General features: G+C 41.9%; 1 protein-coding gene across 2 annotated transcripts in view; it reads left to right on the forward strand.

Annotated features, from left to right (window-relative positions):
• The window catches only part of LOC106827762 (alcohol dehydrogenase S chain), a 20,603-nt gene continuing 6,980 nt past the window's right edge, over positions 1 to 13,623 (forward strand). Inside the window, exons 1-8 of one of the 2 annotated variants that reach the window (XM_014835833.3) lie at positions 1 to 183; positions 2,792 to 2,893; positions 3,763 to 3,901; positions 5,907 to 5,991; positions 6,086 to 6,305; positions 8,225 to 8,485; positions 11,607 to 11,742; positions 12,333 to 12,471. In XM_014835833.3, the coding sequence (XP_014691319.1) occupies positions 16 to 183; positions 2,792 to 2,893; positions 3,763 to 3,901; positions 5,907 to 5,991; positions 6,086 to 6,305; positions 8,225 to 8,485; positions 11,607 to 11,742; positions 12,333 to 12,471 (1,250 nt within the window). In that variant the 5' untranslated portion in view covers positions 1 to 15. The remainder of the gene's footprint in view (positions 184 to 2,791; positions 2,894 to 3,762; positions 3,902 to 5,906; positions 5,992 to 6,085; positions 6,306 to 8,224; positions 8,486 to 11,606; positions 11,743 to 12,332; positions 12,472 to 13,623) is intronic. The other variant, XM_070505315.1, reaches the window with a different exon arrangement.

Genomic DNA, 13,623 nt, shown 5'->3' on the forward strand with positions numbered 1-13,623 from the left:
GATGAGAAAACGTTCATGGGCGTGGCTTCAAGACCCCAGATGACACGTGTGGAACTGGGCATTACTGGAGCAAACAAAACATCCGTGCAGTCCATCTGCTTGCATCCTCAAGAGGGGATTCCGCAAGGATTCGTCAGACTCCTGGCCTGCAGGGAAAACGGCATCATGAGCACAGCAGGAAAAGTAAGTGAAAAATGTTTTACTTTTAGAATTCTATTCTCATTAATATAATACACAGACAGATAATGTTTAATGAACAATTTAAAATGCATGTCTAAATTAGAAGCAATATATATTGAAATACAGCATAGAGTATATGCTTCATTACACAACACATATTGAACTACGATTGGAAAAGGCTATTCCTAAATATCTTCAGCCAGAATGTGCAGCATTTGTACCTACAAAGTCTCTATGTGCTCTGTTAAATAAATGTGCTGTGGTTACAGCCGATCATGAGTAATCCGCAAATCTAAAGTTGGAAACGTTTTTAGTCAAGAAGTCATCTGTATGTTAAGAAAGTTATCTTTATATTAAGAAACCATAATTTAAGTGTTAATCTTTATAATCATATCTTTTATGAATATGTAAAGCTGAGTCTGACAGAAGTTTGATCCATCTAAAGCATCAGAATGATCCTGGGTAAGCCAGCCAAGTTCGACATGCAAATTCCGACCTAAGAGTCCTGTTATGGCACAGTTCAGGACCCTCCCAGAGAAATCCTCCAGAACACTATCTTCTATGTACAAAAGTCAACATGATTTCACACAATCATTAATACTAGTGCAGTTTGAATCACTTAGGAGCGCTGGGAACACAGAGTCTGGGCCCTGGGTCTTCTGCAGAGTCAGTGTGTGTGTTCAGTGCTTCCAGGCCCAGAGAGGCACGCGGTCATTCAGCGTCGTCAATTCCTCCCGTCTGCCCGCTCAATTACAGCAGCCTGTCAACTCTTCCCAGGACATTTGTTGTGATAGGAGAGAATCACGCATTATAACATCTTGCTCTGATAACTCAGTTTAACGTTCTGAGGTTTCTACACACACTGTGTGACACAACAGGCCTGTATCAGTGAGATTGGATGGAAACCACATGGTTTTCTTATTCCAACTGTCTTATTTTCATTCGTTACTGATTAGCATTTACATTGCAAATGAAGATTAACTAGGGGGAAGAAAAATTAAAATCGCCAAAACTCAGCTTAAGAGAAATAATGAGTTCAGAAAGCCAAACAGTAAAGCCAATGTAGTAATGAAAACAACAAGTAACAGGCACTCAGTCCTCCCCTCAGCTGCCAAGTCCTAACTTCCAGCTCCGTCACAACGCTTCTTTGATGTCTCCCTGTCCTGTGCTACATCGTCTTCACATGCTCAATGGCAACAGCAATAATACTCCTTTATTAGGTGTTGTGAGAATGTAATGAATTAATACCGGCAAGCGTAAGAATAGTGCGGGCTACAGAGAAATAATTCAATAAATGTTAGTGACCGCTATCTTTGTTGTTGTTATTATTATGTTACCTTTTGTTAATCTTTCACCAGCATGAGGTAGTGAAAAGATAAAGGTAGATTCATATCAATTCTCCAGACAGCCAGCTTCATTACTTTAGGAAAATTGCCCAGTCAATTTCTGCATCAATTGAGCCTCGATCTTTTCATCTGTAAAATAAGACCAATAATTCAAAAATACTGCCCGGTGATGTTTACAGACAGAGCACGTAACTCACCCAGCACAGGCCACAATGCGCCTGCTGCATCTGCATCACAGCGCCCGATAAGCCACACCTCTCTACCACTGGTGTATTACTTCCAAGGACGCTCACATTCATGTGGCATTGACCACAAGCACATTGCAAAGTGGGACGATTTGACATATAAATAATGAAAATGAATTGTTAGATAAATTTCAGTTGAATTTTTTATCATATTTGCAATGATGTCAATTCTCTCTAGAAAAACATTCTCAACTACATACATTTACAGCAATCAAGACAGGTTTTATATTACATTCCCAGGCACTGAAAATATGTGTTCAACTTTTATTTTTAAGAATGTCTATGGGTAAGCCATGTTAGCTAGAAAGGCAAACACACAGCTCTCCCATTTTAAAATACGTGTGTGTGTGTGTGTGTGGCTTTAATTTCTAAAATTTTTGGCTCACATCTAATCTGGAAGGAATCTTTACACATAAGATGATAACGAAACAGAGCTGCCGAAGTGAACTTTCAAATTAGTGGCGCAGACAAGCAGCACACAGAGTAGCAGGAGAGAAAATCAAAGGAGGGGAACAGGCAAATCGAGAAGAAGTCTGCTAGGCAGGCAGGCAAGTAGAGAACGGGAATCATGTGTCCGATGGCTTGTGCTCAAGCGGAGAATTGAGCAAGAGGGCAATAGATTTCACATGAACAGAATCTGTCAGCAAAATAACAGTGATTCAGAACTTTAAGTGCCAGCCAACAGTTGTGGGTAAGCAAGCAATTTCAACACCACCTTAGGAAATATCAGCAATAAACAACCTGAAGAGAAAAAAAATACGTGTGGCCTAAAAGAAGATATTCCATTTTATCTCAATGTGTCATTAGAGTTAATTCTGTTTCTCTGTCCCTATGTTCTTGCTTTCCACATTTTTATAAAAAGGTATTTTTACTCTCTTTGCAAATCAGACGTTGTTCATTTCTATGGAACACTTATGTTCCAGACATGAGTCTAGATATGGCACATAAAAAGATGAAAGACTCAATCCTTGACTTCAAGAGTGCGGAACAGCTGGTGTCATCTTTGTGTTCAATTTCCAGGTAATAAAATGCAAAGCAGCTGTGCTGTGGGAGCAAAAGAAACCATTTTCCATAGAGGAGGTGGAGGTCGCACCCCCGAAGGCCCATGAAGTCCGTATAAAGGTGAAACATTTTTCCACTTGTACTGAATTTTAGGTTTAGAAAATTAAGAAAACAGGAAAACTGGAAAGAACCAAAATCCATCAAGGGGCAGTATTTGGGGTTTTTTGGTGAGGATGATTAGCCCTGAGCTAACATCAGCTGCCAATCTTCCTCTTGTTGCTGAGGAAGAGTGACCCTGAGCTAACATCCATGCCCATCTTCCTCTATTTTATGTGGGACGCCTGCCACAGCATGGCTTGATGAATAGTGCATAGGTCCACACCCAGGATCGGAACCAGGGAACCCCAGCTGCTGAAGCGGGGTGTGCAAACTTAACCTGAACCTAACCCCTAGGCGACCGGACCAGCCCCAAGAGGCAGTTTTTATATGGTCATCCAGACAGTGGAATTACATTTATTGTCAAGGAAAGATATAAACAGCTAAATTTTTAAAAAGAAACCAAAGAGTATATAACATAAAAAAATTAATGTATGTGTTTGTACATAAAAAAGTACAAAGGGATTTATATCAAGATTTCAAAATCAATTGGCATTAGATGGTGGAACTTAAGTGACTATTTTCTGATGCTAATCTGAATTATCTTTACTTCTATAAAAAGGATGCGCTGTTGTATATTTATAAGACTTAAATATTTCAGAAACAATCATTCACAGATTATTCCAAATTGTTTAATGCAGGAAAGGCTCATGGAGGAGGGTTTTAGACTGAATAATCTTGGGGATAAACCGCAAGTTTTGTATCTGGGAAGAGAAGGGATTATCGGCAAAATCATGAAAACACTTTAGAAGCCCAATTTCAGGAAAGTGGATATAAGTCCACGTGAGGGTCACAGTCTTCACTGAATCCAGTCCTCCTCCCTTTCCCCGTAGATGGTGGCCGCAGGAATCTGTCGCTCAGATGACCACGTGGTTAGTGGAACCCTTGTCGCACCTCTTCCTGTGATCGCAGGCCATGAGGCAGCTGGCATTGTGGAGAGCATCGGAGAAGGCGTCACTACAGTAAGACCAGGTACAGATTTCACACTTGGGGGGGTGTGACTCGGTTCAGGCCCCGAAGATCATCCAGGCTGGATGAGGAAATTGAAGCCATGAGAGGTGAAGGCCCTGTGGACGGTCTCAGAGGAGCTGGGACTCGAACGGAGGCCGTCCCCATCACCTCCCCTCCCTGCCTGCCTCGCTCTGACACGTGTGTGCATGCTCTCCCACGCTCTCTCCTTGGCAGGCGTTTACTGAGTGCTTTCTAGATGTCAGGTGCCAGGTTGGATACTGGGCTGCGTGAGGACCAAAAGACACGCAGTGCCTGCCAGAGTGGAGTTCATACTCAAACAACTGCCATTTGAGTGTTGCTGAGCACAGCCAGCCAGGGCCAAAGAGAACCACAAACGAGACGAGGGAAAGACATCAGTCCACATCCTGAACCTCTGGATCAGTGTGTGGAAACTGCTCTGTGCCGCCAGCAGCTCACAGAACGGGGCCATGAGGCTAAACCTGAATCATAGTGTGATCTCTGCTGAGCTGGAAGCGGAGTCCCTCCACCGGCTTCCTCTTCCAATATGGCCTCCCTTCTTGTTTGTTTGAGTTTTTAATATTATTTTGCTGGTAAAGACTCACCCTGAGCTAACATCTGTAGCCCATCTCCTCTTTATCTTTCCCTCCCCAAATCCCCAGTAAGTAGCTGTATATTCTAGTTGTAAGTCCTTCCAGTTCCTCTGTGGGAGGCTACTGAAAGACGAGTGGTATGGTTCCTGCTCCGAACCCAAGCCGGGTGGGGAAGTGGAGCTCCCCAAACTTTAAGCACTAGGCCATCTGGGCCGGCCCTGGCCTCCCTTCTTGAACCCAGAAGGAATGAAACAGACCACTTGGAAGGAAAGGAAAGGGACCTAGCAGACCTGGCAGTTTTATTATCTTTAACCAGGGTTCAATGTGACTGGTTACAAAGTACTATTTCATCTTTAACATTTATTTTATCCTAATTTTATTGTATAATAGTATAGGCAAATATTTCTAGAGGTAAAGGGTGAATAAATAGAAAATTTCTATGTCATCTTCTCGATATAAAGTTAACCTATTAAATGTTATGGCCAACCATTTTTCTGGGTCTTGTGGATAGAGAGCATAGATGATTAACAATAAAAATTGTGTTTAATTCTAAAAAATGACTTTAGCCAGTATATTTGACTTCACCCCTTAACCAAATACTTAATGGAGCTGTGGAAAGAAAAGAATAAAATAAATTATCTGCCTTGCATTTTAGCTTTCAGTATCTGCTTCAGTTAGAAATCAATTAATAATGAATGACGCCCTTACTTTTCACCCCTACCCCCTCCACAGTAGCAGGAGAAATAGATGATTCACAGATGATCAGCCATAAACATTTGACAGCTGGTTCTTACTCTAAAGAAAGCATCAAACTCGTTGAGGACTGAGGTTTTCAAAGGAATTTCTTGAATTCTTCTGTGTCCCATTTTTGTTAGTTTCCTTAAAAAACGAATAAACTTTAAAGCTAAGCACTCATTTCATAGTAAAGATAAGCATAGTCACTTTGAAAAGTCAAGAAATGGTTGTCAAAATTCTCACTTTTACTGTACCCCAAACTATCACAAAATACCAGATTGCCCAACATCTGGCAGAAATATGGCAGCCTACTCACAACTAGCATTTATGTTTATACTTACAGTGACAATATAGAAGGTTTAATGAAGATTAAATGAGATGATATGTATAACACCACCAGGAGAAAGGGCACACAATAAAGGATAACGACTAATACAGTGGAACCGCTTTTAAACATCCATGGTTTTCCCACACTTGCACTTCTTTTTTGACAGTCCTCGGGCACATATAAACCCAAATCAACAATGCCAGCAGGCGATGGCCGATGGCACGGTGCTCACCGCATCCTGTTTCGTGGAGACTTTTCAAAGACATGTCTCTAATACACACGCGTAAGCTTTAACTTCTTGCTCTATTAATTCCCAGATAGAAGTTTAAGAATTTCTTTTATCCTCCTCTAGGTGATAAAGTCATCCCACTCTTTACTCCCCAGTGTGGAAAATGCAGTGTTTGTAAACACCCTGAAGGCAACCTCTGCTTGAAAAAGTAAGTTTCTGCTACTCTCCTTACGCAGCCATAGATTTGCACGTAGGTTATGCCCGTCTCATGCCCTTGTGTGTCTGTGTCTTGCACTGACTAGTCTGAGCACGCCTCGGGGAACCATGCAGGATGGTACCAGCAGGTTCACCTGCAGAGGGAAGCCCATCCACCACTTCCTTGGCATCAGCACCTTCTCCCAGTACACCGTGGTGGACGAGATCTCAGTGGCCAAGATCGATGCGGCCTCACCGCTGGAGAAAGTCTGTCTCATTGGCTGTGGATTTTCTACTGGTTATGGGTCTGCAGTCAAGGTTGCCAAGGTAGGAATGACAACGGGTGATAAAAGCAGTTACACTCAGACTGTCAGGAACCAAAAGGAAAGCAGATTCTCACAGGAATCAGAGATCATTCTTCGTACATTTACTAGTAGCTTTCCCCCTGCTCCCATAAGAACATTGACATACTCCATAGAATTGAGGGTATCAAAGATGAGTAGGAAAATGCCCTCGGAAGGAATGGAGAGCATATCATAGAACATTGGTCTGTTTATCACTAATGAAAAAGCTATTGATAATTAGTTACGAAACAGTAAAGGTGTCGTTTTCAATAACTATACTTGTTTATTTTTCTTTGGGATGTCTAAACTCTAGAGCTGGCCGCTCGTTCAGTCATTCATTCTACAGTGAGACAGCACCAACACGCACCAGGCACGGTAGGGTCTGCTGGGTTCTGAGGTAGCAAAAGTAAATGAAATGAAGGGGTTGCCTTTGTGGAGTATCTACTCCAGGGATCCTCCACGCCGAGGATTAGGATTAACAATAGACTCCAAAGCCTTACCTGCTACACCTCCAAATTGAGGGCCATCCACACACCCACTCTGTGGATCCCGATGAGGAAAGCGAGGAAGCTTCAGTGATCCGTTCATTCCACTGCTATGTCTCATCCTCTGCCATGAACACACACACACACACACACACACACACACACACTGCTGAAGTGGTAGATTCTAAGGAGAGGTTCTCTAAAGGCTCCTTTCCGCAAACGGTTGGAAATCCAGCATCTTTTCATTTTATGAAACTGAGGCCCAGAGACATAAAGCTATTTGTCCAAAATCTCACAGCTGCTTCGTATGAGAGCTGCAATGAACCTCTCTCTCAAAACTCCTGCTGATTCATAAAGCATAACACATAATTACCAGCACTTTTAAGTCATGGCCACAAGCCTCATATTTTCCTGAGTAAGGCAAAGAGGGGAGCCGTACCCCAGGGAATGATTACGCGGTACGGGAGGAGCATTTTACCCTCACTGAAGGCTGACTCCAGCAGACGAGGGTTAGTAAACTGTCCCTAGCCACCTTAATCAATTGAGAGCACGTGTTTTCCAAATTTCTGTGCTTGCATGAAGGCCCTTGTGCAATGGCATCATCTGTTTCAGCAGGTGTTCTAATTGAGCAGCAGCCAAGGGCACTCATAATAATGGATTTCATCCGTTATTAACATAGACCAACTTTTCACTGCATTACCGTCCCTTAGTGTATGTTAAAAAGCAGGGAGAAAGACCCACTAAGATCACATTGGCCTCAAGCTGTATTATCTTAAAGTTACCTGTGAGTTTCCCCTGGCCTTAGGTTTTGTGTTAACCTCAGGATAATTCTTCCATATTTCAGAGCTAATTTCTGCTCTCATTATACTGGTTATGACTACTGAAAGTTAATCAACCAAGGAGTTAACTACTGAGGGTTCAATTGGACTATTTTTTTCAGTCTCCTGGAATAACGTTTTCCACTTATTATCTCATTTCCCAAAAATTGTGTTTATGTATGTGTGATGTGCTGAAGCTGGCTGTCAACAGATTTGAGCCACTAGACTCTCTTTAAGAGGGAAGTCACCAGCATTTAGAGCTCAAAGATCATCCAGGCTCCCAGCTCCCAGCCTGGGCTTCCCATTGGAGTCATTTGGGGACTGGGTCCCACCTGCCCAGATTCTGATTTAATTGGTTATGGGCTGTGACCATTGAGATTTTTTTAAGTTCCCCGGGTCTAATGTCTAATGTCCAGCAAAGACTAGTTCAAACCCCTCAACTTAAACACTGAAACAACTGAAGCCAAAAGAGGTTTTGACAGCAGGTTGGACATAGTCTGAGCAGATCCTGAAAACGGACAAGGCATAGCACTTTCCACAGCTTAGGCGCTCTCCAACAATCATTACTTGATCCATTTTTGCATTTTCTGAAAACACAGGTCACCCAGGGCTCCACCTGTGCCGTGTTTGGCCTTGGAGGAGTGGGCCTGTCTGTTATCATGGGCTGTAAAGCAGCAGGAGCGGCCAGGATCATTGGGGTGGACATCAACAAAGACAAATTTGAGAAAGCAAAGGAAGTGGGTGCCACTGAGTGCATCAACCCTCAGGACTTCGAGAAACCCATCCAGGAGGTGCTGACAGAAATGAGCAATGGAGGCGTGGATTTTTCATTCGAAGTCATTGGTCGGCTTGAGACCATGGTATGTACTGCAAAGTGCCCTGAGATCTGCGTCTGCATTCTGGAGGATGCTCTCAGGCTGCAGAATAGAAATATTCTATATAAGGAACATTTTTAAAGCTACGAGTGGTGATTGGCCAGCTCCTGTTTGTTACCTGATTGCTTAATTTATTGTCATGAGAAATCTTTCATTCCATCAGTTAAGCTAAACAGTTATAACTAATATTTCCCCTTAGCAGAGGTAGGAGGTTTGTTTATTGAGCCGTTACAAATTTACCTTGTTAATCTTTAGTTTAAAAATTCAAGCTGAAATATATACAATATAAATTCTGTTCTCAAGTTGGCAAGTTTGATTTTTCCCCACTTTCTGAACAATAATTGTTTAACAATTTTTATGTTTTAATGAATTCTGATTTTTCCCACATATCATACTTTGGCCACTGGAAATAATGAGCAATTTCACGCTTTGAATCATTTTATGAACAGAAAATATGTGCTATCTTACCACAGCAGACCACGCAGTGGTTCAAAGTGAGCACCCAAACCCGGGTGTTGGACTGAATACTGTAAAAAGTCAGCTGGGTTTTGCAATGAAAAAGTTTGAGATAGCTATCTCCTAGCATTGTTTCCAAATTCCATGGATAATACATGGAACATTCTTAGCACAGTGCCACCTGTCAAGTGGTCAGCGCTTAACAAATGTCAGCGGGTGTTATCAATATGAAACACTGTTCCCAGTCTTGCAGTGCTTACAGCAGCTTTGGAATATACATGATATTACTTTCAAATAATTACAAATATCATCAATTGCAAGAGGGAACACATTTCCAGCTGTATTCCACTAATCAGAAGCCTCTAGAATCTACTGAAAAAAGTCCCCAGAGACCAGCAAGTCCCCCTTTTGCGGTTCTCCAGCAAATCCCAGCTGTGTCGGTGAGAAACAGGAAGAGTGAAGCTCTTTGCAGTCTTGAGCTGGGACGATATGCCATGGGTGGCTGAGGTTCCAAGAGAACCCAACTTTTCCGAGGCTGTGTCTTTCCTCCTTATGCCCTTTTGCTGTGGTTTCCCTCCATTTTCTGACGTGGAATTGGGTTGTTACTTTATTTGAAGACACCAATGTCCAACGCCACATGTCCTGAGGTGATCTGGTCTTCCACATCTCATACTTCAAAATCAAAGGACAGATCACTACATCTTGCTGGGGCATCCTAAACAATTTTATTATGATGGACATGTGTAAAAACATGACTGGAGGAGGAGGGCTTTCTTTCAACATTCCAGAGTAAGAGGTATGGTTTAAAGTAAAACCAATGAACATTTTGGGGAGGTAAAAGCACATTTAAAACCTGTCCGTTTTAGGCCCACAACTATATGGAAAAGGTGCTCGACATGGCTCGTCGTTAGGGAAATGAAAATCAAAGTCACAAGACACCACCTCACATCTTTTAGAATGGCTGTTCTCAAAAAGGCAAGAGATAATAAGTGCTGGGGAGGCGGTGGAGGAAAGGGAACTTTTGTGCACTCTTGACGGGAATGTAAATCAGTACAGTGATTATGAAAAGCAGCATAGAAGTTCCTCAAAAAATATAAAATGCAGCCACCAGATGATCCAGCCATCCCGCTTCTGGGTACATAAGCAATGAACATAAAATCACTTTCTCAGAGCGATATCTGCACCACACATTCATTGCCGCATTATTCACAAGGGCCAAGACGTGGAGACAATAAATGTGCACTGGCAGATGAATGGATAAGGAATCGTGGTGTAGATAGATAGATAGGTAGATAGATAAACAATTTATTCAGCCATAAAAAAGAAGAAAATCCTGCCATTTGCAACAACATGGGTGAATCTGGTGGACATTAAGTGAGCGAAATAATCCCAATGCAGAAACACAAGCACTGTGCGACATCACTTATATGTGGAATCTAAAACAGAAACTCTTAGAACCATTGAGTAGAATGGTGGTTGCCAGGGGCTGGGGAGCAGGGGTAATGGGTGGATGTTGGTCAAAAGGAACAAACTTTCAGTTATAAGATGAGCAAGTTCTGGGGATCTAACGTAGAGCGTGGTGAGTACGGTTACTAATACTGTATTGTACACTTGAAATTTGCTAAGAGAAGAGATCTTGTGTTTTCACCACACACACAGGCACAAATGGTAACTATGTGAGGTGATGGTGTGTTAATTAACTTGACCGTGGTAATCATTTCACCCTGCATATGTATATGAAATTTTCACGTTGTATAACCTAAAACAATTGCATTGTACAACTGGAATATACACAATTGTTATTTCTCAACCATACCTCAATAAAGTTGGAAAAAAATAAAATACATAAATCAGAAAAAAATGTACATTTTAGCAATGGATGGTAGAAAGGGGATGCATTAAAAAAGGAGACCATCAAATGGACAAGAAACAAATTTTGATGATGTAATTGACCTTATATCTTGTTCACCATCAAAATACCTGCTTCAGGGGTCTGCCCGGTGGTGTAGTAGTTAAGTTCACGCTCCACTTCGGCAGCCCGGGGTTGTCGGGTTCGGATCCTGGGCGCGTACCTACACACACTTATCAAGCCATGCAGTGGCAGGCGTGCCACTCATAAAATAGGGAAAGATGGGCCTGGATGTTAGTTCAGGGCCAATCTTCCTCAGCAAATAGAGAAGAGTGGCAACAGATGTTAGCTCAGGACTAATCTTTCACCCCCTACCCCCCAAAAGAACCTGCTTCAAAGTACTGAGTTCAAAATATCTGCTTAATAAATAAATGAAAAGTAAGTTAACCAACTGAAATTGCTTGACGGTCATGTGATGATAAACGTTAGCTTTATTTGAGCAATCAGATTTTATGTGTATGTTTGTAATGATTTTTGCCTCTTTATTACTTTATAAGAAAGAATTAAGGTCACACAAATTCATTCATCCACTGTCCTATTCAAGAAATATTCTCTGGGCATTTTCTAAAACCACAGCTGGTGGCTTTAAGAAATCATGAAAAACCGAGGAACAAGAGATGCAATCTCTTCCCTCCACACACTCACGATCTAGCAAAATCAATATTGCGTGATACTGTGCATCATGAGTGGGGGTTACCAGAGAATCCAATTTGATGGTGCGATGGATTGATTTTATTCCAGGTGGCTGCCTTGTCATGCTGTCAAGAAGCATATGGTGTGAGCGTCATCGTAGGAGTACCTCCTGATTCCCAAAATCTCTCTATGAATCCCATGTTGCTACTGAGTGGACGTACCTGGAAAGGAGCTATTTTTGGTGGTATGTTGTTAAGCTAGAGGGCCAAATTCTTATTAACCTCAGGACTTCTTCCCTTTTACAAGTGACAAAGCCAGTTTTTAAAAAGTATCCTGGTTAAAAGCAAATTTAAATTCCTTTGTATCTATAGGCTCCAAATCAACTAGATGTAGAACTAATGCACGCAGAAGGTCCCGACATAGACTTTTCTGGTGTCCCCATGAACTAAGTAGGTGCTTTGAGCACCTCTTTCTATACTCGAGACTGCGCAGGGCACTGGAATACCTAGTAGACCCAGGAACCCATAGCAATAATTCATGTCTGCATTCATCGCCCACATTTAGACAATTGCTAAATTTGCTCCTTCACTGTGGGAGTGCCCGTCTGTACCATAATTTCTCTCTGAGAGAACTGACAACCAGGACCCGATCTAAACAAAGGCCAGACCACTGCGAAAGGATATTGACGCACACTCTCCTATGACGTTCAGGAGAGTGGTTTGTGGAATGCCGCACTTTTCATAAACTTTCATTTACATTCTTTTTGGAAAGTCTCCTCTCCAATTCTCCTCTTACCCCTGGCTGAAGCCAACAACTATGTCACTTTATTTTCAGGTTTTAAGAGTAAAGATTCTGTCCCCAAACTTGTGGCCGATTTTATGGCTAAAAAGTTTGCACTGGATCCTTTAATCACCCATGTTTTACCTTTTGAAAAAATAAATGAAGGATTTGACCTGCTTCGCTCTGGAAAGAGGTAGGTTTTAAGTTGCTTTTTATGGTGGGTTTTGACCAAGAGAGAAAAAAAGATGGAAGGATGAGAAAAACAGAGTGCCTTGGTTTTCCATTACCAGTTCAATCTTTGCATGTAGAACATTTAGGACTATATGGTGAGAAGCCAAGAACAGTTGCTTTGCATTTCCTGTTCTGCTGAAGCCAAATTATGTTGGTTACAGCAAATCTAAACGATCAGAGCCACTCAGCCTTTTTCACAAGAAAACACTCACCCTGGGCAAGGAAAAAGAATCAGAGACTCATGGTCATAATTATAACCAGGAGTGATGGCAGCCTCTGCCTGGCCACCAGAAAGGTTGACCATTAATGGCTATAAATTTAAATTCTATTCAGTACATCCCAAAAATTCACTATGGGAGTAAGTGGAGCTACAATGGGATTGCTTTTTATACAGATATGACAATTTTTTCAGAAAAAAATCACAGTCTGTTGTTAATTCTTCTTTCCATTTACAAAGAATTTTTCGCAAATAAAAATTAGTATATGGGGGGCTGGCCCGGTGGTGTAGTGGTTAAGTCTGCACGCTCCACTTCAGCGGTCTGGGGTTCGCATCTTTGGATCCTGGGCACGAACCTACACACTGCTCATCATCCATGCTGTGGCAGCATCCCACATAGGAAAGAGAGGAAGATTGGCACAGATGCAAGCTCAGGGAGAATCCTCCTCACCAAAAAAACACAAAAAAATTACTCTAGAGAGGAAGGGTACAAAATGCTATTTTTAAATGTTGAAGTCTTTTCTTCAAAGCTTCGGAAATTAAGCTGATTCCAATTCCTACCTGTGACATTTAACTTTTACAGCCACTTAAAAGGAAGGATTGCGTCACCTGTGTTAACATACAAGGCAGAACTAGCAAAAGGCAGTTCTATCTAACTCCACCTTCTCATTTCAGAGTCCCTGCTTTTCCGCTGCCTCACACTTCTTCTCGTGAGGTTTTCAACGTTAAACAGCATTTCTTAAGCAGCCACACACATAACACATTACACTAGACGCTTAGCGTGATGAATATGATTGAGGAAGGAAAGAAACTAGGATCCAAAGAGCACCGGATTCCATCCTTTCTGGAAAGCAATTTGGTAATTTGTATTAGAAACCTTAAAAAAACTTAGATCCT

Source organism: Equus asinus, chromosome 3 (genome assembly GCF_041296235.1).
Source record: "Equus asinus isolate D_3611 breed Donkey chromosome 3, EquAss-T2T_v2, whole genome shotgun sequence".
NCBI lineage: Eukaryota > Metazoa > Chordata > Mammalia > Perissodactyla > Equidae > Equus > Equus asinus.